The following is a 25445-nucleotide window of genomic DNA, read 5'->3' as shown; positions in this document are numbered from 1 at the left end:
TGCATGGTCACAGATTGAATTGGCGTAATGAAACGTTTTCATCCGATCTGTTCCTCGCACAGAGCTGTGGCACCTGAAGGGTTAGAAGATCGTGCATTAGCTACAGCTGTCTGTTTCACTTCTTTGTGAAAAAACTAAATAGCCTTGACACTGTAAAACTTGTAAAAGAAGATTCACGGAGTGGGTTTTACTCCCAAAAAAGTCTACTTCCAAATGAAATCAGTTCAATGTGTTGCTTGCCATTTCTTGATAGTTTACCTGCATGATAATAACTGTGATCAAACCAATGAAAACTGAATAGAAGGACTGTTTGAACTATTATCCGACGCAGCTTTTAGCTTCAGGAGACGTGCTGTGGATTACAGTGATGTTTTTAGACTCTCGTTCCGACGGCACCCATCCGCTGCGAATGATGCAATGCTGCATTTCTCTAAATCTGTTCCCGTGAAGAAGCGAACATCTCGGATGCATTTCAAGCTGGTTTTTTATTTGAAAACGAAGTCCTCCTTTCGACTAATGTGTTGGTTGGCCGCGTCAGAATCAAAAGGGGATACGTTCAAAATCCCGATAGACAAATTGTTTCCACTAACCATGAAAGCTGATCTCCAGAGGGACGTGGCTTCACCTGACTCAGGTATCAGGGCTGGGTCCGTTATAAATCAATGCGGCTGAGGAACCTGCACACAACCCTGGTGCTGGGAAGAAACTAAACTGTTCTATACACACGAGGTGAGCAGTCCGATATCTCTCTTTAAACTCTATAATGATGCAAAACAGTGCTATTTTTCGTTTGCCTGCTGGGTTTCAGTAACATGACACAGTGACTATTGCATGCATCGAAGTTTAACCCTTTTTTTAACCGTGCATTCATTAATTATTCACTAAACGTAAATTAAGATCGATGTGTTCATGAACTAAGCTTTCGTTCGGTTTTGCCTTGGTTTTTTTTCGCCTCTCATAAAAAATGCCGGTCTGTCTTGATGTTCGGCGATGACGAAATTATATTTTTACAGCCTTTTTGACAAAACAAAGAGCTTTCTTAATATGTTACCGATGTCCAAGGGTCAAGGAGAAATGATGAGAAGTGTGTTGCTGATAAGATTTATGGAGGCTCTCATAAGATCATCTACAGCGCGTCTGGTGAAACGGTTCATGGTTTTCTGTTTCATTTTACAGTAGAGACTCTGGGAAATCATGCGCTTCAGCGTCTTCTTCTTCGCCATCCTCCTGGGATTCCTCTATCTCACACTGGCACAAGGTAAAAATCGTATTACAGACAGTCCGGCTCTTTTAGGCCAAAAACACTGCAAAAATACCGCACAACAGCTGATTGTGTTTCTTGTTCAAGTTCAACTTAAATTTCTTTTTTGGGCTTCAAAAATACACATGCATTCAAAAATGTCAAAATCGACCGCGTGCTCAGATTGTTTTTAAAGAGAAATTCATTTAAAATTAATCCAAGTTTCATCTTAAATTGCATTACATGAAATTCAATTAAAATGTTCGCATTTAAAGTTTGGCTTTGCCGTATCTATACCGCGTGTTTATCATTTTTGTTGCATTATGATTCAATTAAATTCAATCATGCTATGTATATATTACTATTTTTACAGCGCATGTCGATGTTTTTCAAATTGCATAGAAGATAGCATTCAGTTATAACGCAAATGACTAATAAGAGATAAAAAGAAGCAGTATAAATGGTAAAAGTGAGCGTGCCCACCTCAAACGTTTCGTGTTCAGTAAATAGTTATTGAATTCAGTTTCGCTCGTATGATAAGCGCCCGTGTCGTCTTTCCACCCCTTCCTTGTTTGCCATTATTTATGGTTTTACGAGACACGCTCGCTAAATCATCCATCTGTAATTGCCTGTAAAAATTATTATGGTGCGATTCATTGATGCACGGGTTTTGCTTATTATGCTGCTTATGTCTGCCCGCAGGCTCGTACGAGGACTGCTGTCTGCAGTACGTCAGAAAACTTAAGCCGGCCTACAGGAGCAGAGTGATCAGCTACAGAAGACAAGAGCTGGACGGAGGATGCAACATCCAAGCTGTCGTGTAAGAAGCGTGTATACAGCTACAAAAACAAATAAATCACGGAACGAACGAGCAAAAAGCATTAACACTCCAGTGCTTATTTTTATAGCCCTGTTGTGAAGCGAGTGTATAAAATGTTGACGGCGAGTGAGAGCGAGATCTGTCTTTTATATGACTTATTTATATGACTTCCTCACTTGAACCGCATGAATAATAATGTTTAATGCAATCTCCCCCCCCCACACAGCTTCACGCTGAAACGCGGCCGTATGATATGCACCGACCCCAGAGAGAGATGGGTCCATGAACTCATGAGGAAGGTGGACACACTGACGGAAAACTCGTTGATGAAGAGGAAGGTGTGTATATTCACTGCTAACTGTGTGAGCTGTAGTTTTTTGAATAAGCATTTATGCGGTCGGGGTTATTATGGGTAGTTGAAACGTTTAAAAAAAAAAATCTTTACTCAAAATAAAATAAAGATTAACTGAAAATATAACTTTTTAAAATTTATTTTATTTCAGCTAGTTGCCAGGGCAACATATTTAATTAGTTTAAATCTAACTACTAATAAAATACTATTAAATTAAAACTAATATATACTAATTGATGTATATATATATATATATATATATATATATATATATATATATATATATATATATATATATATATATACAGTATATATAAGTATCAATTAGTATGTATTATTATCATTTTAAATTTAAAGTTTTTAAAATGTAGTTTTTAACAAAATTTAAAAAATTGTTAACTAAATCTAAAATGATTATATATATATATATATATATATATATAAACTTTAAAAACTTTAACTAAATCTAAAATTATAAATCTAATTCTAACTATTAGTATATATCAGATGCCTGCAGTGTGACAAATACATTTTATTTGACTGCTTTCAAATGTAGCCTGCTAATATTCCCATCCTGATAGGCTAAGCCTTAAACATGACATGTGGTAATTAAAAAATAACCATTTTATACTATTTGAAACAGGAGTGTCTTATTAAACCCCTTATTCGTTTCTTTTGATGTGCAGAACTCACGGGGTTAAACAAGCCAGCGGCGGCCGAGAGAGGACCAGAGGGAAAACAGCTCGAGTCTTTCGGCCAATCCCGTTCTTTGTTTGAGTCCTGGCGCGTTTCAGCACGGATCGACTGTGTTCTCAGTACTGTCCCGTGCTCTCTTTCTGGTATCGGGGTGGCATTTGCCGTTTCCGGACTTTTGTGGCTTCGCTGGCGGACCGCTGGTTAAACGCTCAGAGAGATGAGAGATGGTCGCTGCTTTCCCTCTACATCACTTCCGAAGCTCGCTTCCAGAGCTGCCTGCTTAAAAAAAGTCCAAAAGTATACTTCGGTTCAGCCCAACGCTTTATCGGTTAACGTGAGCGCGTTTGACCCACGCACAAGGATTTGTCCTTGTCCAGTGTCTGCACTTTTCTCTCCAAAGTTATGACTTAAAGTATAACTTTTAAACTACAATCTCGGGGTATTTTAATCTCCTCATACAAGCAGTCACATTTTTGCTCTAATCAGTCTCCTCCGTTTCTTTTTTCGACTGTGAAACAAAGGGCAGTTCAGCATTACTGCAAAATAAATGAATGAACAAATAAATAAAACACTTTTGCATGTAGTATAAGTGCAGCTACTGTGCTGATAAAGTAGTAAAAATGCCTACAGAGTAAAAAGCGACTAGTAATCAACTCAATCTGCGCTCAGTTAGCTAGTGCTAACCAAGTTGAAATCTCAATATTGCATTTACTGGTTCTTTTCAGTAACCTATTTAATCATTTTTTTGCTTTTTCCGCCATATTGCAATGCTGCTTTAACATACTGACTAGATAGGCAGCTCACTAGGTTTTGGAACAGAGCCCGTGTGCATAGCGTCACCTTGAGGGTCTTCTTAAGCTACTGCATTACGAACTTTCACTTTGTACACTTTTGATTTTTGATTTTCGCCCACAGTATCATTAAACAGTGATAAAAAAAATATTAGTCGTAAATGTGGGTGGGAAAGTAGATAATTTTTCTATTTCCTCATGAGTTTATTACACTGCTGACGCACCGCCAAGTGTTTTTTTCGAGTTCGTACGATATAATGATGCTTTGTAAAATATAATTTGTAATTTTTGCTTAATGCAATTCGCTCAACGAGCGATTACTTCGCAAACGAATCCTTGTAGATCTCATTTATATTCACAAATCTCCATTCCTGCATATTTTGTTGTACATGTTTAGCTTTTTTTTTTTTACTTTAATGGACTCAGCGAGCGTGCGTCTTTAGAAAGGATGCGAGTTTTATGGTTTGTCTGTTTTGAAACTGGGTCAAAAGCTTATATATATATCTATATATATCACAATAAAAATATTTTCAAAATAACCGACCCTTTTTCTATTCATCGTCACGCATCGGATGCTTCTCCTAAAATCTCTCTGAATGCAACAGGCACAATAAATCAGTGTCGCTCACACAAAGAGTACGTGTATTAATACATCAGCTGACTTGAAAAGAATATGACAAGAATTTTTTGGGGTTCACGCAATGATTTCTGAACTTTGATTGCAGGCTTTAGTATCTTGCAGTTACATGTTTTAAGACACATGACGGTAGTAAACACGTCTGACGGTCCTAATCCATTTCGAACTACTTTTAATGTATTGTAACCTACTTTCGCTTTCCAGCGAAGACAGAAGAGCTGTTGCGCAATGAAACGGGGTCAATGCAAAGCCAGAGAGTTATGGCTTATGGCTCTTGTGAAACAGGCTGTTAAATTTAATTTCTAAAGGTTAACTTCTACATGAAAGTACCGCGTCGGTACCACGGTACAATGAGGGTATCGGGTACTTTAACAGCACACTAATAGTCTTTCCTATAACACGCTTTAGAAAGAAACAGCACTTTTGATTGGTAATGTAAAGGTGCTGCTGCTAGATCCATAGCATGCTGTTGTTTTCTTAGCGAAGGATGTGCCAAAGTCTACAATGCGTGCATCGCTTTCTTGTCACGGCTAATGGAGAAAGCTTTAGACACGCTGTCTGAGCATGTGCGGGTTCCGGCACGCCGCTGTCGTCCCCGAGTGACGCGTGGAGGCCCATTTGTGCACCTTTACGCCGTTCGCTCCTTTCTCGTCCTCGCCGGCGGTGAGGCGCGTCGGCCCAGATAGCATCTCGGGCGGACCGGCTTCATTCGAGATAAATTATTTCCCTTTGCCTCGGAGGCAAAAAAACATCCCGAGTTTCGAATGTGAAAATGAAATGCGGGGGCCGTAAAAACGTGACGTTCTTTTTATCGCTCCCTGCGTGAGGAGCACAGGGCCCCCGAAGCCAATCTTTACTTTATTTTTTATTTGCATTCGGTGCTTTTTTTGGTAACCTGTTTCTTTTTAGTGATTCGAAAGTATTCGGTGCCATTTTAGCGTAGGCTACTGTGCAACTAGCGTCTTTTTTATTCAAAACATTCGGCCTAAAGATTCACGTGTGCTGTTGATTTTTTAACGAGTTACCAACGCAGAATCTAGTTTAGCTCCGGTCTTTTTGGTGAGTCAAAAACATCTTTGAAGCTCCTTCTAAAAGGGTTGGTTTCTTACTAAACCATCAGCTGACTCGCTTCATCGCTGTTTGAAATCTTTTTAATTGTCAAAGCACCAAAAATGATGTCCTTTGTTGTAAACTAAACGCTTTTTCAAAAGTCTGCTGCCGAAAAGTAATATGCAATAATAGTGTGATGTGATGCTTAAAATGCGTGCATAAATATCTATTGAATTACAAAAATGAACCATGGTTTCACTATAGTCAAATTGTTGGCAGATTGATTGCAATTCGTTTAACCACAAATTTACTATAAATACGACGGTTGGACTAGAAAAACCATGGGTGATTTGTGGTTACCATGGTTTAACCACAATATTGGTATCGTTACAATAATGGCAGAAGAAAATATTATTCTACTCCACTAGTATCAGGTGATCAGGCCCTCGGGTGAATATTATCATAAAAACCAGGCGTGGTTTTTTAATCTCATCCTTTCAGAGCTATAGCAATGCAAAATATTAGGAAAGCAAACAGCGTCCAATGTGGGTCAGGTTATATATTAAGGCCACAAAAGTAAAAATCAACATTCAGCGCTCATTTCGCCTAAGGAATCACAACTCTTTCTGCTTAACGTATTTCCATTCTTCTCCATTGTTCCTTTAATCCTGGACAACAGCTGTCATTGCTATTGGTGGTTTCAGGAAAGCTTGCATAGCTTAGAGGGATTAGATTTCCTCTTCAAAGAGGTTTTATTTAAGGTCCCGAACATGTCGGAGCTCAGCTTTGACATGCAGGAATACACAGGCACACTTCACCTCGTGCCAACTATGAGGAACACGATTAGTCTCTGAGGTTGATGAAACATTCTGCACGAAAGGGTCCCATGAAGAGGCAAACAGAAATAATGTTCCTTAGCCTGAACAACATATGGACACGCTGGGGTACGCTGTACGATGAGCCATTCGCGGTTCTGAAACGAAACTTTCCTTTTCGTTCGCATGCTACGTTGCATGCATGCATGGCATTTTCGTGCTCTGAATAGCTGCAAAGTCACGGGTTTGATTTCTTTTTAATAATGCATGCACTGCTAAACAATATACCTTTAATTCAAGTTGCTTTGGATAAAAACATCTGCCGAATGCATAAATGCATTCAAATGCATTCACTTCACGCATTCCCACTGAGAATCAAACTTATTGCTTTGGCATTGCAAGCATCATTTCAGCTCAAACCGTTGTATATAAAGCTCATCATTTGAACTTTATTTTGCAATTCTTAACATTCATTATTAATGCAATGACTTGAGCGATTGACATTTTTGAGATATATTTTAGATTTAGAGATATTTTGAGTGTTTCGGTCGATGCATTTAGTGATATGATCGGCCTTTTTTTTTGAAAATATGACTGGAAAGGAAACTCAGATATGCAATAAATCCAAAAATAGAAGATGCACTTTTTAATGCAATATGCGACCAATTTGAACGCAATAAAAACTGTGTTGCATATACATTTTTTAAATATAGATATTCGCAGGGGTTTATTTATGTAAACATATTCATATAGACTGGAAACCAAAGTGTCTGGGGAACTCCAGCATCTCAATGCCAAAAATGTGCCGTGGATAAAACATGATAAAAGCAGTTGCTTTGGGGAACAGATTGTTAAGCTTAAGACAAGATGTATAATGCTCTGATAATTATGAAAATCCTTTAATTTCATACCGCGTTTGCTCATCACGATGAACCGATTTTGCAGCAGAAATATGACAACCGACTCCATTAACAATAATTGCAATTATTTGACAGGCTTCACGAAGCAGGCTGCAGCATGTTATGTATTTATGTCTGCGATCATTTTTATCATTACCCCAGTTTTCAGAGTCACTTGATGATTTGAAGAAACATTTCTGATACGGAAAACGATAATGTAGGATCCCAGCATTCATTGGAAACAGAAACATTACGAGTGTTTTCACAGTCGCTTTCATGCAATGAAATGCATCACCGTTTTGTTTCCTCGGCTTGCTTTTTCGGCGTGTTTGAGCACAGGGCGTTTCTGTGGAAGATCTGCGTGTCTGGATCTTTAGCCGCTCGATAAATTGTGTAAACGTCAAGCTGCAGATCAGATCTGGATGCCGTTTGGGTACAGTATCACTGCGGGGCTCCGCTGATCAAACAGTGGAGAGGGCCGGCGTGACTCATGTGTTTTCGTAGCTCGCGTGTTTCGCGAAATTACAGCGAGTCAAAATGAAAAGAATTTGGCAGGGAGCTCAGCTGTGTTGTGATCAATCAAAAGCGGGTGTGAAAGTCTCGGTAGGATGACATTAACAGCGTTTCATGTTCATGACGGCAATCACGCCGAATCTGTTTTGTCAACACGTGAACTATTAAAAACCATAAATTGTGTCTGACGGGTCATTCATGTAACGAATAAGCGACTCGGTTTCTTTTTTTATCACTCTCTTTCTTCTAAAGGACTCTATTTGACCTGTGCACTTAATGCGTGAAAAATTTATAAACATTTTGTGTCTGCTTTTTTTATCTCATGTTTGTAAACAAGCAGCATCTTAAAACAATCAAAAGTGATTAAACTCTAATAAACACATGAAGTGTTGATATTAAACACCAGGCATATGTCATATTGTAATAGCTTATGACATGAGTTCTGTTATACAATGCATTTTTTGTCTCATGCATATATATATATATATATATATATATATATATATATATATATATATATATTTTTTTTTTTTTTTTTTTTTTTAATTAATTAATTAATTAATTTTTTTTTTATTTTATTTTTTTAAGTAGGGTACTTTGATCAAATCAGACCATTATACTACATTGCACTTAATATTTTGACTGTGATATTAATATTTAGCATTCAGATTGATGCAGATGCAACACAAGTTCAATCGCTTTATCAACATCAGCATCTGGGCCCTGTACTGAGCTTCATCTGAACCATCTTGAATTGATTCACTGAGTTTGAAACCAGCGCCACCTGCTGGTCAAAACCGGCAAAAACTCAAAACATTGTAGTAAAATAATAACACTATTCACAAGCTAATGTTTTCAGGTAATCTACAAATGATATCATTTTCTCATACGCATTCACTGGGTAGATAAACATGTCCTTTATATGTCTACGCAGTACTTTTTGTATATGTAGCAACCATAAGTGTCAACAACATGTGTTTTATTTATATATTACATAATGCATATTTTTATGTTCTTGTAGTAAACGTTTATATACTTTTAATATAAAAACGTATGCAATATAAAAATGTACCGACTGGATTTAGGGTGCATATACCTATACATGACACATCAAGTATTAGACTACATAAATATACATATTTCTAGCTGCAAAATAATCTTGTATGTTGTGTGTTGCAAAAGTGTTAATGTTTCTGCAACAGACTTTATTTATCCATAATTTTTTTACATTTATGCCATCATTTCCACAATATGTGGATTTTCAGCAAAAGCCTGTAATAAAATCTGTAGTTTGTGACTGAAATGTGCCTCTGTCCTTGGCCTCTCCTGCGACTTCCTCTCTTTTGCCTCTGTACCCTTTTCCAGGCATCCTTACCCCTCTTCTTCCTCTGTAACTCTTCTGTTTTTCACCGTCTATATACGCTTTCCAGACAGTAGATTCATAAGATGCACCCGCTATTTCACAGAACTGGTTTATAATCTGGTTGATCTGTATTCCTTTCATTAGTGAAAGTCACTTGCACAATTCATGGCAAATTTACAAAAAAGTCTAATAGAAATGCGTAGAAAATATGTTTGACAGTTTATGATAACTAGATCAACCGTTTTGCATTAAATGACCCACACGACTATTACACACATATTAAAAATGTAGATAAATGTACATAAATGATTTTATAATGTGCACAAGTGACTAGATGTGGAAGTTTTGAAAAGTTCATTGCTGATCTGAGAAATACTCTAAGAATGGTTTTGTGGTCCAGATAAAATAAATATAAATAAATAAATAAATAAATAATAAAAAAATATATATATATATATATATATATATATATATATATATATATATATATATATATATATATATAATATATATATATATATATATATATATATATATATATATATATATATATATATATATATATATTATTATATATATATATATATATATATATATATATATATATATATATATATATATATATATATTATATATATATTTAAAGCTTTTCTTTTACTAAATTTACCATTTAATAGTAGTATTTTTTGCTAAAATCGTTAAAAGTAGCCTATTTGCTTGGGTTTAAATAGGACATTTGAGATATATGTAATCTAGTCTGATTATCTAAGGATTATCTGTATTCTAAAAATACATTTTGATAGGAATTTGCATATTTTTCTTACTTTTGTTATCTTATTTTTCTTACTTTTGCTAGATGTAATACAATGATTTGTATGTGCGATTTGATTATACCCAAAAGCATCTGATGCAAATCAAATTTGCATTGTAAAATTAGGAGTTCTAAAGGACCGGATTTGATTTCATTATGGAAGCATCACTTTACACCTTTAGACAACTGCTATGTAATAATAGTGAATTCACGATGGAAATTGTTTATTCTGATTCTGCCCCCAATAAATTACTAGCATCGAGCATGAAATGATTGTAGATTTACTGAAGGTTAGATTATTCACTGTCAAAAGATCCTCAATATTTATTGCAAAAGCATCACATGCAACAGGGTTCTTTTGGTAAGCAAATAAACATTTTAGCTTGCTCTCCTGATGAAACACTCCAAACATCAATGGTTGTTATCCGTGGTTCAAATAGGACTACAGAGTCTAACTGCGCTAACTTTGGTGTGATTCGGCATTTCAACCAGGCAACCCGTCCTGCCAGAATAATGACTCTTCTCTGGTGACCTTAAGATGACCACATTCATCTATTTCTGCAGTCCAGAAAAGGGGGGTCAGGGGTCGGGGCAGGTGGCAAACAATCAAGAAACTAGGAACAGTTCAAGGTTAAAACACAGAATGGGAAATAAGATAATGGCGATGTAACGATCAACCCCAAAGAGTGGGTGAGGGTTTCCTGTATACTAGACACAGGGGAACACATGGCAAAACCAACCAATGCGCACAAGACACAAGAAATACCACGAACCAGCCAGCATGGTGATATGAGGGACAGATAGGAAATGGAGTCCAGACAGCATTGGCAAGAGTCCTGGGTGGACTGCCCTCTAATGGATGTCATGGGCACTCCAGCTGGTGCTCCTTTAATGGATTTGATTAATAGAAGTGTATTAGTGTGTTATGTGCAAGCCAGGTGAAAGAGAGGTGTCTTTTAACATAGATTTAAACTGACAGAGTGTGTCTGCCTCCCGAACAGTGTTAGGGAGATTGTTCCAGAGTTTGGGTGCTAACAGGAGAAAAATCTAAAAGTAGCAGACTATAATGTGATAAGACCTCACTCAAGTACTGAATAGCTAAGTAGCTAAGTAGCTAAGTCATTCAGGGCTCTATAAGTAAGATTTTAAAATCTATGTTTAAAAGGGAGCCGATGAAGTGTTGACAGACACTACTGTAGATACACTACTGTAGCTTTGTCTTTATTAACATAGTTAAAGGGTTAGTTCACACTTCTGAATGAAAATTGTGTCATTAATTATTTACTCTCATGTCGTTCCAAACCCGTAAGACCTTTGTTCATCTTTTTTTTAATGCAGATTATCACGTGAAAGGAAACTATCCGATCAGAAAGTGGGCTGACAGAAGACCGAAGCATTATAAGAAATGCAGCCATGGCGCAGCACAAAAGGATTTAGACAGCAGAGATTTATTGTATAACAGGGAGGAAGCCAGAGAAGACAGCAACACAAAAACAATGGGACTTACAGCCTAATTCAATTGTTTAGTATTTGAATTGCAACAAATACAATTCAATAATTTTGACATTTAGACACTTTAATAAAGATTCTTAAAATAAGCTTTGTTTAATCACATGAATTTAAAATGTTACTTTTGATCAAATAAATGCAGGCTTGGTAAGCAGAAGCGACTTCTTTAAAAACATTAAATATCTTACTGATCAAAAAATGTTGACTGGTGTTGTACAATTAATATAGGTTTATTGAACCTATAGATTACTTACAGTCACTTAAATAACTGTGCTAACAAACCCGAAACGAAATAGTTGTTTAGGTACGCCTACATATTATTACAAATCACTATTCTATACTAATATGTACCTATTCTGAGTGTCATTTTAAGAGTACTGGCCCAGCGACAAACTGTTGTACCACGAAAAGGTATAATTTTGGCCCCTTTTTTTCTGTGTGGCCTGGATGAGTGTGAGAAATTGTCTCGGTCATCATCGCCATGACCTTACTTACACCATCATACCATCACAACACAAACTCAGAGGGTGTTGGAGGGGGTAGATCTGAAACAAACCTAGATATACAATCAAACAAAAAAAAATGCGTACATAATACAAAAAAATTGGCGGGAGAATCCGTCAGTGCATGTCACCTAGAGGACACACTGACCCGATTCAATGGAGCACAGTGTAATGCTAATGCTAGACCATATAATCTTATTCAAACCTCAAGAGCATAACGTCCATCGATTGCTGATGTTGGTGGACCAGGCTTTATATTTTACAATGTACACTTGATTTCCATCAAATGCTTTTGGGTGTAATCAAATTTCACGTACAAATCATTGTATTGTATCAAGCAATAATGAAAGTGGGAACAATATGCGAATGCCATCAAAATGTATTATTGGAACGTCATTATATGTACGGTACATATAAAATACAGATAATCACTAGATTACATATCTCATATATAAAATCATATAATGATTTTAGGGGAAAAAAACATTAAATGGTATATTTAGTAAAAAAAAAAATTTATATCATAAGAATGCAACTGTTTGTATATTAGGGTAAGTTAGATTCATTTATGAAAAGTAATTACTGATCTACAACTTACATGATATGACCATTCATGATTTGACTACTACTACTACTACAGTACTACTAATTCCCATTTTCAATAAAAACAAAAAAACAATATAATTCAAACTTTACTTTATATTCTATATAAGTCTATTTTGAAATTTACACTGAAGATTACGGTACTCTACAGGCACTATCAGAGTTGGCCGTACGGTTGAGCTCTTCATGAAACACCTCTTCACCTTCGCCCTTTCTCCAGATAACTTTGCTGTAATTTTCCAGCCCCATGCTCTTCAGCTTTTCAATTATCTGGAAGACCAGCAAGAGAAAAATAGTAAAAAAAAAAAGTCATATACTCAGGGGCTACATATCAACATTAAGCTCAAATGGCAACAGTATTGCTGATATGAGTAGTTCTGATTAGCTGTAATGTGTTTTAACCTGAAACCCAGTACATATGTGTTAAAGACAGATACCAACCTCATTCAGAATAACCTCCTGTAGTTTAGGATCATTCACTGCACATGTTCCATTACAGGACAATTTCAGTCTGACAATCTGTTTTCTAACAAACTTGTCCTCTAGAGAAATACAGAGCTCATCTTAAGCATCATGAAAACATATCCAAGTTGTTTGTAAGACTTGTTTCAGAGTCATCTGCAAAGCTTTTATTTGAATCATTTGTTTTTGTGAACGGGGTAAACTCACCTCCGTGGCAGACAAAAGGCTGCTGTAGATCACAGCTGTACTGAGCCCATCTCCCAGAATTAGCTCTCGACATGCCGACGCATTCACCGGATCCCGATATCTGGGACGGTAGACCTGGCGCCCAGAATCTGAAGAAGCGGTTCCATTTGTCAGACCATTCCCAAGAGTCCTGGAACAGACCAAACCAGAGGAGCTCTGGATATGCAACAAGTTTATTTACACGAATCCAATCCTCCAAGCTGTAGACGGCGGACATATCTGTGTGATACGTTCGACAGTAGTTTAGAGCTTCAGACCAAGTCCTGTCCAGTGCTATCCGGAAATCTCCAAAGCTTTCTATCAAGAAAAGAAACAATTACAATCGGATCTCAGCTATTTTTTTTAGCAAAATGATATAATTATTTATATAAACTCTTAACTCACCATTGTGACACAAAAAATAAGTGGGAAGAGAGCATGAATAGCTCCTCCATGAAACAGTTCCAAGCAAAGCACAGTTGTCTGTAGCCCTTGGTTCACCGCTCTTCCATTTATTAAACTGTCCTAATTGATCTCCATTAGACCAATTCCAGCGTTTCTCTGACCCATTCTTCAGTCCAATCCACACTGCTCCATTGTACCCAGCATCCATTATATTTACCAGCCTGTTCACATCAGCTATGCTGTCTACAGTGGCCAGATCAGTGTATCTGTATCTGCAGTAAGTCTGAGCTTCTAGCCACGACATGCTTTCATTTATATAGTGGTACTGACGAAAAAGAGCCGAACCGGTCCAGAAGTGCCCTGTCAACATTAAGGTGTCAAACATCATACACGAACACATCACCATCGATACAGATGATCAAACCAACCTGACAACAGAAGCAGCACAAACAGACTCCTGCCGTCCATGACTGCTCACGCAGATCCTCTCTGCTGGATTTCAGAAAGAAATTTCTAACAAGTAAGGTTTTTCTATATCAAATTCAGTTTACTAACTTGTCAATTAACATCCATTAACATGATCGCAAATCAAATTATGGCTAGACACGATGATTTGATTGCTTATTTTTGTCCTGTAAATATCACCTGAAGAGGGTTCTGGGCATGACAAGGAGTGATTTCACCTCTTTATATTGTTTCTAATTGGTTAAACTAGTAATACTAAGAATCACGCCCTATTTCCACTTCCAAAAACACCTTTAAATGTTCTTGGCCAGAACAAAATAAGCAGGCATGATAAATGCAATAACAACATATGCTGATTTATGTGATGGCAAGGTGTGAGCAATTTTGATATTCAAATAATTCATTTTCACTGAAGATGACTTTGCAGGTTGTCTCTGAACATCACGCTCTAATCTAAACCAAATGAAGCTTAGTCAGGACCACTTGGCATCTCTTTAGCTTAGATTTTCGACACGCATTCGTCCTTCGTTGTTTTTGGTCGTTTATGTTAATTTAATAGATTGCATGCATTTGTAAAATAAAAAAACAACAGTTTTATATACATTTATACTTGTATTGGAACATCTGAACAATTCTAATCTGTGCCCTGCATAGAAACAGTATATTTAATGAGGAAAATAGAGGGTGTGGCTTGTTTTCTCTAAAATAGCACACTGACAGATGGAGGACAGATGGATTACCTTTAACTTTAAAGTGTCACTACGTTAAATTAGACTCTTTAAATTAGAAGTAAATACAACTTAGAAATTCCAAGTTTCAGGAAATGTAACATGAGTTAGCAGAACTTGTGTGTCTGCTTCCCGAACAGTGTTAGGGAGATTGTTCCAGAGTTTGGGTGCTAAACAGGAAAAAGATCTGACACCCGCAGTCAGATCAATTTTGATATTCTAATGATCAAACATCCAGAGTTTTGAGAACGCAGCGGATGTACAGGACTATAATGTGATAAGAGCTCGCTCAAGTATTGAGGAGATTAACCATTCAGGGCTTTATAAGTAATTAACTGTGTTTTGGAGCAGCTGAAGTTAGGGTTAGGGTTAGGGTTAGGGTTTCTTTTACTAAATTTGACCATGTAACACTAGTCTTAAATGTATTTCTTTTTGTAAGATTTAATAATACATTTTAATGGGAATTTGCATATTTTTCACAATTTTCAGTATTGCTACAGTACATATAATGATTTGTATGTGAAATTTGATTATACCCAAAAGCATTTGATGGAAATCAAGAGTACGGCAGGACTAAATCATTATGGAAGTAGCTCTTTTCACATTTAGACTAACTACTATGCAATAATAGTGGAATGCGATATGATGGACTGTGTTTATTCTGATTCTGTCCAATGAATTACTGGCAAGGAGCATTCACCTACTAGATTTACTGGAGGTTAGATTATTTAATATCAAGATGAGGCATTTAGGTCGAGGTATTCAGGTCAGTGACAACATGCAAAAATGTCTTCAACGAAAATCCCTTCTTTGAATATCAAAACTCACTGCAAATGCAACAAGTCTGTTTTGGTAAACAAATAAAACATTTTAGTTTCCTCTCTTGTTTCATCAGTAGAGCAAACACACGGTGAGTTCAAATAGTAAATGTAATAAACAGTACGTCTATTTACCTGAATGATCCCAAACTACATACACATGTACATTAGTACATTTCATAAAGAGGTAAACTCCACGGTGTACTGTATGTAGAGAGGTGTTTAAACATTATACATTTCATTAAAATTCAACTTTAAATCATACTGTGCATTTTTCCTATTTTCGACTGATGTCTAGACATGTCAAAAAGGGACTTTTGTTTTCACATAGTATAACTTTAATATAATATTTTTTCATACCCTTTGCGTTCAACTTTTTTTAGATGTAAAAAAAATAATAATAATTGTACTATTGGATGTCGATTCACAAGAATGATCACAAATAGGATACAGATTTTTTTCAACGGTTCAAGAAAGAAGAGGTTAATTAGACACACACCGTATTTCCTATTTTTGTGCCATTTCGAAAACAAGAAATAATGTCAAACACAGCATGACGGTGTTTCGCTACTCAATGAATCGTTCGTTCGTTTAAATGATTCAATTCAATGGTGATGACTCACTTACTTACTGGTGGTTTTCATTTTACGTGTAGAGTATCTTTTATTATTAATTATTTAATTTCAAATGTCAGTATTCAAAAGACAATGGGCGCTTTCGAAAAAAGTGTCTTTATAAAAGTAAAAATGCTCATAAAATGCAGAAATATGTTGAAACCCATTGGAAAATTATTGTTAGTGTGAGCTGAACACCAAACAGAACATGAAGACAATCAAAAACCTTAGGAATCAGCTGTCCACAGCAGTCCTAACCAAGTCATCCTTGGTTTATATGACTTTCTTCTTTCAGACGAACACAGTTTTTTTTTTTTAACAGATTATTTTATGATAGATATACGCGCTTTATATAGCTTCAAAACAATGGCCACCATCCACCAGCATTGCCAAGCTTGGAAGAGCCACGATAAAAAGAAGAAAATACACCTAGGACGGCTAGGGGTGTATCACTTCCATTGATGTATTAATTAACTAAACATAAAACTAAAATAAAAAGAATAAAATCGAATTGATCACCTAGAAGTTACTTAGGCGGCCAAACATAAACTTATCTGAGGCTTCTAAGGTAGACTTGCTATGCGAGGGAAATGTAAGAGCATGCAACATTTTGATATTTCCTGGTAAGAATGTTTGAGGCCTTATAATATAAAACAGACAACCTCAGATGTTGGGAATGGTCTCGTTTTTTAAAAGTAAACGATTCTGATTCTGTCTGTCACTGTGTGGTTAGTGTGAAGGAGCGCTCGATGAAAATAAATGAACTTAAACGGTTTTAATCCTCTTCAAACGGACAAAACAATAACATGCAGGCAGGCATTACGAAAACCACACGTATTGACCTCGACGATCGGACAAACTGAATACAAACACAGGACTTAAATACACAAGGAAATCACTAAATGAACTAGACACAGGTGAAGACAATGATTCAATTAACAGGAACGAGGTAGGGCACACAGAGCACATGGCACACGACAAAAAACAACAAAAGACGTGACTGCATATGGAATAGTTGTAGTGCATATGGTTACGGGCAGCATACGTTCAAACTAAAACATAAGAAAACTGATATTTGGAGAAAAATTAATTAAAATTGTAACCTTTTATTTAATAATTGTCGTCTTCATTCAGTAATAAAATAACACTTACATAACTTCTTCATGTAATAAAATAACAAACTAAACTGAAATAAATTGAAAACTATGTATTTACAAAAATAGTAAAAAAAAAATAACAGGTTTTGCATCTCATTGCATGTTAGTATGTGTGATAAGAACTGCTGCAAGCATTATGTCGATAGAGTTAGCCTCTCCATAAGGAATAGAGTAACCAGCTAAAAAAATACAAAAGCCAAATTGCAAAAGTCGGAGGCTTTTATTTGTGATTCTTTCAAGCATCACAGTCCATGATGTTTAATGGAACTGTCTCTCTGCAGCTTCAGAGTGGACCGTGACCGTAAGTTTGGTGCTAACCCCCAAGAAAACTGGGTCCGCGTTCTCGTGGAGAGGATGGATGAAAGATTCAGAGAGTCAGTTATAGGTAGCAAGTTGCACAAATAGTGCAGATTCAGGTCTTTTTTTGCAAGAAACTCTATCGAAAGAGTGTTTGAGATTGAAACATGTCACAGTAATATCCGAGTCCGAAAGATATTTTTCTAATGGAGAAAATGTTTTTGTAGAATTTTTAAGAAACTACAAAAATGAACAATATGAAAAGAGTGTATTGATTACAAAAATTAAAAAAATTAAAAACCATTAAATTGTTTAAATTCATATAAACAATCAAATTACATACTACAGCTTTTATCGGAGAGCCCTTAAAATGAAAATAAATAATTGATAAAAAAATGGACAATGTTCTCTAATGATGTTTTAAAATCATTTTGTGTTTCTTTGCATTGTAAATCGTAGCATCATGCATTCCCTTTCACTTTGAGCGTCTGTTGGTTTTCCATCTCGTCATTGTAAGTAGTTGTATTGGATTTGGGTAAATGCATATCAGTGCATTTAGTGTCTGTGTTGTGTTTGTGATGCATCTCTTAGACGAGACCTGCTGTCTGGGGTGCGTTGAGAGGGTTAGACTGTCCATTAAAAACAGAGTGACACAAAACAAGACCTGGATGGAGGCTGCCGAACCCGAGCCATTGTGTAAGTAACAGGCATGTATGGTCAAATCTAAGTCTTACAGGGAAAGTACTGTAAAAATATATAGCTTCCCAGAATTACTTTTATTATTTTTATCCATTGCATGCTTATAGGGCCCCCCCCACACACACACACACACAGGGTCATAGATACCCGACTATAATATATATATATATATATATATATATATATATATTCAGATTGTTAGACTGATAATATATTTTTTTCTTACACATTTTAATGATATACATGGGAAGTGCTGCCATAAAATGTATGTCTAGACAAACTGATTGACATTACTGGAGGAAACAGAGACACACTGATGAAATAAATCTCATTAAACTGTAGTGAATATAAGAAGCTCTATGCGTTTTTCAGATTTTACAGTTAATGATTTTTACTGCAACTGTCTCTTGGCAGATTCAAAACGGACAACGGCAATGATACTATATTCTATACTTTATTTTATTTATTTATTTTTTTTATACTTTGCACACTTCTCTTTTATACATATTTTTTATATTTTATATTTATATGCATATTTAAATTTTGTTTTCTATTTTGATGCTGGACGGTTGTAAAGAACATTTCACTGCATGTCGTACCAAGTGACAAATAGAATTTGAATTTGATTTGATTTGAATTTGACCGTGAGTTTTGTGCCGATCCTCGGATGCCTTTTTGATGCTCAGGATACTGGAAATGAATCAAACGTCTTTAAAGTCTGAAATTCCTTCGATGTATATGTCTTGAATGCTTGAATTGACATAATGTTGCCACTTTTCTTAATTAACTGATTTAAACGCATTGAAATAAAAAGTGAATAACTTTATTTCTAATTTAAATATACGTTAAAGTTGCGTGTTTTTTTTTTATGCACAACCGTGACAGTTAGAAAGTGTATTTTTTAGATCATGTAGCTAATCTATTTATTTATTTAGAATTATTACCATTGGCCATAAAAAGTCCTGCCCGGCTTTTTGCTACAATGCAACTCCGGATACACAACACAGAATAAAATGCAGATATGATACCGCATTTTCAGTTAAAGGGCAACAAGAGAAACACTTCGTTGCTTTCCTAGCGAAAAGAAGGGGAAAAAAGAATGGGGAGACGCCTGTGGATGAGTAAAACTTACTAAAGGCCCACTTTTTTGCCTTTGAGTCTGTTAGTAGACCGCAGCTACCGAAAGAGCTTACAAACGCTTGACGCCGTCGTGTCAGGATGTCAGCATGTTCATCGTAATCTTTCTGAGATGTGTTTTGGTAAAAATAGCATCAGGTACGTGCAATAACTCATTGAGTGCAACCACAACTTACGTCATCAGAATAATGTTGCCCCCCATATTCCATTTTTTTAGATAATATGCTTTTTTAATTGGTTTTCTAATACATATTTCCGTAAGAAACATTATTTACTTTATAAAACGCCATACACTGTAATAAACTGCCACGATTTCAACTGAAAATGCTACAGTAAAAACCTAGTTATCAGTAAATTCCTGTTTCTTTGGTTCATCGTGTGAGTTTCTCATCTGCTTTTGGTGGTTGTCAGGGTACAAAACCAATCAGTACTTTAACAGATTGGTATATAAACCTTATATCGCTTAATGAAATTGCGGTATTTAACTGTAAATGTTAGTTAAAGCCATGTTGTTACCGTATTGTTTACGGTAGAATTCTGGCAAACCCAGCTGCCAGTTTTCACCACGAATTTTGCTGATTTTTTTTTTTACAGTGTATAAGCCTTAATACCCAAGTATCCCTTTGAGTGGTCTTCTTGTTAATGAGATACACTTATCCAGGTTTGGAACGACTCGAAGGTGAATAAATGATGACATTTTTCATTTTGGCTGCACAAACTCTATAGCTAAAAAAAAAAGTAGAAAAGGCCCTCGTATCGTAAAAAGAAGAGGTCGGTCTCATGAAAACGCGTATAAGTACTACTCCAAATATAAACGAAAACTCGTGGTATTGATACGCAAAAAGGACTTATAAATGACAAGCACTTATTTGGCGTGCATAGAAAAGGTTTTCACGTGAATGTGATACGATATTTGTCGGCGTGCCGTATATATACGATCCTATTCAAATCGTGTATCACTGCAAAGTCCATTTTCCCTATTATTATGACGAGTTTTCGTATTTGGCGTGCTATTTATACGCGCGTCCACGAGGTCGGGTGGGAAAGACCCACCCAGCCGAGCGCATCTGTCTCTGTTTTTCTTATAGGATGGCACAGACGGCGGACTGTTCTTGTTTCCTGTGGACGGTCGTAGGGTGAGACCAGCACCTCCTGCCGAGGCGGGTATTGGCGGAACAGAGCGCCGAGCATCCCGCCGACTCCACGGACCTGCTCCGCTGGATCCGGTGCAGAAGAATCCGGTAGATCCCCGTCAGAGGGCTCCGGGAGTCCAGCACCGCGTTGTTCCTGAGGTGAATCTCGGTGATCCCCAGCCCCCCGAGGGCGAGTTTGACCGAGCGCTCTTCGGCGGAGAGCGTCCGTGACGCGTCGGCCAGGTGCGCCGGCGTGGGAGGAGCGGGTGCGTACGGCTGAGGATACTCGATGCCCCTCAGCCACGCGCTGGACATGATCTGCGCCAGGGATATACGGTCGGCCGGGACCAGCCTCAGCACGCCTTTAATCACATACTGGCAGACGTCTGGCACGAACGCGGGGATGACGTAGGATCCCCGGAGGATGCAGAAGCGCAGTCGTCTCAGACTCGAGCCGTTGAAGGGGAACGTGGCCGTCACCATGAAGTACAGCAGGACGCCCAGAGCCCAGATGTCCACCGGCGGTCCGATGTAACCATTGTCCCGGAAGAGCTCAGGGGCGGCGTAGGGCGGGGAGCCGCAGAAGGTGGTGAGGATGTCGGTAGGCTTGCATTCAGCGCTGAAGCCAAAGTCGCCCACTTTGATGCAGTACGTGGTGGTGTAGAAGACGTTTTCGGCCTTCAGGTCGCGGTGGATGATGTTGTTGTCGTGCTGAAGGGAGTACAAAAAAAAAACGTTTACGTGCTGCTGCTGGATTGCGTGTATGCGGATTTTTTGTGCGTGTGCGTGCATTTACTGCTTTTGCGCGGAAAGCCGACGGGATAAAGAACGAAACTTTGCAGCACACTCGCCTTGGATTTCCATTTGCGGTGCGATCAATGAACGGGAAGTCATGGCAGCTGTAATATTTAGTGCTAAAAGTAAAGATGAGTTGGTAATAAAAAAAGATCTTCTAAATCGAGCTTCTAAATCGTATGTAAAAATAAGGTAAAAGGTGTTAAAAGGCAATTATAAAATTATAAAAAATACAAAAAAATCAAGAATAAACGGATGTTTTAAATGAAATAGATTACATAAAATAAATTGCTATTTGAATTTAATACAGGACCATAATCACAATAGAAATATATACTGCCAGATCAACGAGGAGTTCAATGAACAATCACCACATCCATTCGGTCTTTATTTTATACTTTATTTTCAGTTTTTCTGAGAAATATGTTTTTAATTTAAAAAATCCAGGTTTGCTGAGATATGCATATGTATATGCAGTAATTTAATACAGTGTAATGTAATAAAATAAAATGATTATCATTATATAAATATTAAATATTATAAATATTATTCAAAGTATGTTAAGTTAAATATCTAAAATTTTCAAGAAAAATATATTTCAGAGTAAAATAAAATGAGATATAATTATATTTTAGTACTAAATGTAAACTGTATGTTTTGTTTTAATTGCACTGCGTAAAAATCATGATTTCTGTTTTATTGCAAATAATCATGTAGCCCTAGAATACTATATATATATACACAGTAGTATACAGACAGCCATAGACTGTGGCTGTATTTACTGTGGTTAAGAAAATAACGTTTAATAAATAAATCTTTCACTTACCGTTTAAACCCAAACTATGAAGGTGAACTCTCTGTTACTCACCATGTGTTTAACAGCAGACAGTATCTGAGAGAAGACTAGTTTACTCTCCAGATCGGACAGGCGTCCTCTGGTGGCGATCCTGGAGTACAGCTCTCCTCCAGGAGCATACTCCATCACCAGGTGAAGCCTGCAGAACGTCTCCACCACCTCATACAGACGAACAATGTTGGGGTGGGACAGTCTCTCCATGCAGCGTATCTCAGACGAGAACAACCTCTGTGAGCGCCTGTCCAAACGCAGCTTGTCCAGGATCTTGACGGCAACCCTTTCTGAGAGAGAGAGAGAGAGAGAGAGAGAGAGAGAGAGAGAGAGAGAGAGAGAGAGAGAGAGAGAGAGAGAGAGAGAGAGAGAGAGAGAGAGAGAGAGAGAGAGAGAGAGAGAGAGAGAGAGAGAGAGAGAGAGAGAGAGAGAGAGAGAGAGAGAGAGAGAGAGAGAGAGAGAGAGAGAGAGAGAGAGAGAGAGAGAGAGAGAGAGAGAGAGACAGAGAGAGAGAGAGAGAGAGAGAGAGGGGGAGAGAGAGAGAGAGAGAGAGAGAGAGAGAGAGAGAGAGAGAGAGAGAGAGAGAGAGAGAGAGAGAGAGAGAGAGAGAGAGAGAGAGAGAGAGAGAGAGAGAGAGAGAGAGAGAGAGAGAGAGAGAGAGAGAGAGAGAGAGAGAGAGAGAGAGAGAGAGAGAGAGAGAGACAGAGAGAGAGAGAGAGAGAGAGAGAGAGAGAGAGAGAGAGAGAGAGAGAGAGAGAGAGAGAGAGAGAGAGAGAGAGAGAGAGAGAGAGAGAGAGAGAGAGAGAGAGAGAGAGAGAGAGAGAGAGAGAGAGAGAGAGAGAGAGAGAGAGAGAGAGAGAGAGAGAGAGAGAGAGAGAGAGAGAGAGAGAGAGAGAGAGACAGAGAGAGAGAGAGAGAGAGAGAGAGAGAGAGAGAGAGAGAGAGAGAGAGAGAGAGAGAGAGAGAGAGAGAGAGAGAGAGAGAGAGAGAGAGAGAGAGAGAGAGAGAGAGAGAGAGAGAGAGAGAGAGAGAGAGAGAGAGAGAGAGAGAGAGAGAGAGAGAGAGAGAGAGAGAGAGAGAGAGAGAGAGAGAGAGAGAGAGAGAGAGAGAGAGAGAGAGAGAGAGAGAGAGAGAGAGAGAGAGAGAGAGAGAGAGAGAGAGAGAGAGAGAGAGAGAGAGAGAGAGAGAGAGAGAGAGAGAGACAGAGAGAGAGAAGAGAGATACGAGTATATGTGTATATTCAGTACATACTTAGTACACATAAGTCGTTATGTATAGATATACAGAAATAACTAAATATATATATGTATATATATATATATATATATATGCATATATATATATATATATGTATATATATACAAACACATACACTATATATTAAAATGATTGATATGTATTAGCTCTAGTATATATATTATATATATATATATACTGATATAAAATATTAATAATAATATTAATTAATATCAAATAATTCAAAATAGAACTAATAAATATCAAGTCACAAAATACATATTGTATAGGAAAGTTTTAACACACTCATCATACAAGAGGTGTATTGAATGGGATTGAATTTATTACGTATTGTTCTTTTTTTAAATGAGACAAATGCACTTCTGAAAAATCATAAAAAATATGAAAAATGTAAACGATTCGATCGCCCTTGTACTTATTTTTGTGTCTGTATCACATGATGGCAGGACAGGCTGTACGGGACGTTAAGGTGGGCCTCCGGGGCGTTTATACAGAAATGATCACATCCTTCTGAAGATTAATTATAATCTTCTGGATTAACCCAGATTTGACCCCACCCCGCCCCTCCTGATTTAACTAGAAACACACGTTCAATTACGACACGATCGATTCCGAAGCCGGTTTCAGGCGTTTCGCTTCGTCGGATGCAGTTTCTCTCACCTTTGGTCAGGTCGTGAACGCCGAGTTTGACCTGGGAGAAGTTTCCGCTGCCTATTTCCCCACGGAGCTCGTAAAAGCCGACCCGTTTGCCGAAGGCGAGGTCGCTGACGAGCTTCTCCTTGTGCCCGAGGTCATAGACGGCTCTCTCGAAGGCCGTCTGCTTCGCGCTGACCTCCGGACTCACGGCTGCGGCTTTTCCGTCCGGGGCTTGACCTCTCATCTCCTCCGTGCTTTTATTGGCCTCCATCCAGGCCAGCTGAGGCACGAGCTCTTTGTGGTGAGACGGCATCGTTTGCTGGGCCACGCGCCCTGCACGGACAAACAGATCTTGTTAATATCTCGGTTATCCATCAGAGAAACTATTAAATGGAGAGATTTCTTCTTCAGGCGAAAAAGACCCCAGAAATCTCGCATGTATCTTATTTAGCGTTTACGAGGAGGTCAGAAGATCTGGATTTCTCGAGATTTCAACATTAGACATCTGGTTCTCAGATATCTATCAACTTCGATGTTTTTGCTAAAAATCCTTGTGAGAAATCGAAACACACCCAAATGAGTCAATAGCTGTCATGCATGTCTCGGAAAAGCTATACAAGAAATGTTTTGCTTCGTATATTGAGGTCTGAGCTATATTTTTCGACATCTCTTCTAACGTTAGTGTTGTTTTTACTAATTGGCTGGTAAAAAAAATATCCGACATAAAGAGATCTCAGCAATATCTCATTAAATGCTTCCTAGTCCAAATTCACCTTTATATGGATCTAAACGGCCTTTTTTATATATTTTAATCTTAACAAATGAACATTTAAGATCTCTGCAAAGTTCCCTGGCCTATACAAGAGCGACATCTGTAATATTGTCCTCCTAAAGTTCAAGTAAGACCATTCAGGATATAAAACTGGATATAAAATCTACATGAGAACGTTTGAGATATTTGTAAGTGGATGGCGTTTGTCTCTTAAGAGAAACATCTCCAATGAATGCAAAAGCGTCCGTTTAATCTCCTAATTGCTCGTAAAAATTCACGATATGACCTCAAACATTTATCATCAAACTCCTCCGAGCAAAAAAAATCTGAGTGATGCTATATATTAGATCAAAATGTGTTTTTGTCTGTTAGTTTTTACTGAGGAATCTCAGGAGT

The 25445-nt window shown here is 37.4% G+C and overlaps 2 protein-coding genes across 2 annotated transcripts in view; one reads left to right on the top strand and one right to left on the bottom strand.

The window, feature by feature from the left end:
- The first annotated feature begins 593 nt into the window (after positions 1-593).
- ccl25a (chemokine (C-C motif) ligand 25a) lies at positions 594-3443 on the top strand. Its single transcript, XM_043233501.1, has 5 exons — positions 594-729; positions 1177-1258; positions 1943-2060; positions 2287-2398; positions 3099-3443. The coding sequence occupies exons 2-5, from the start codon at positions 1195-1197 to the stop codon at positions 3111-3113; spliced, it is 309 nt and encodes a 102-aa protein (XP_043089436.1). The 5' UTR covers positions 594-729; positions 1177-1194; the 3' UTR covers positions 3114-3443.
- Positions 3444-20470: 17027 nt separating this feature from the next.
- LOC122335659 (serine/threonine-protein kinase NIM1) overlaps positions 20471-25445 on the bottom strand; it is a 6406-nt gene continuing 1431 nt past the window's right edge. The window contains exons 2-4 of the mRNA XM_043233513.1: positions 24302-24610; positions 22406-22674; positions 20471-21453 (exon numbers count right to left, since the gene is read on the bottom strand). Coding sequence (XP_043089448.1) covers positions 20692-21453; positions 22406-22674; positions 24302-24610 — 1340 coding nt within the window. The 3' untranslated portion in view covers positions 20471-20691. The remainder of the gene's footprint in view (positions 21454-22405; positions 22675-24301; positions 24611-25445) is intronic.

This window comes from Puntigrus tetrazona, unplaced genomic scaffold, assembly GCF_018831695.1.
Source record: "Puntigrus tetrazona isolate hp1 unplaced genomic scaffold, ASM1883169v1 S000000846, whole genome shotgun sequence".
Taxonomy (NCBI): Eukaryota; Metazoa; Chordata; class Actinopteri; order Cypriniformes; family Cyprinidae; genus Puntigrus; species Puntigrus tetrazona.
Note: the sequence above shows the minus strand (reverse complement) of the source record. Positions and strands in the feature narration are given on the sequence as shown.

Bases quoted from the DNA above. Each gene is read 5' to 3' on its own strand.
- ccl25a (XM_043233501.1), top strand. From the start codon at position 1,195: ATGCGCTTCAGCGTCTTCTTCTTCGCCATCCTCCTGGGATTCCTCTAT. The intron at 1,259-1,942 runs GTAAAAATCGTA...GTCTGCCCGCAG, and splicing joins CTATCTCACACTGGCACAAG to GCTCGTACGAGGACTGCTGT. The intron at 2,061-2,286 runs GTAAGAAGCGTG...CCCCCCACACAG, and splicing joins TGCAACATCCAAGCTGTCGT to CTTCACGCTGAAACGCGGCC.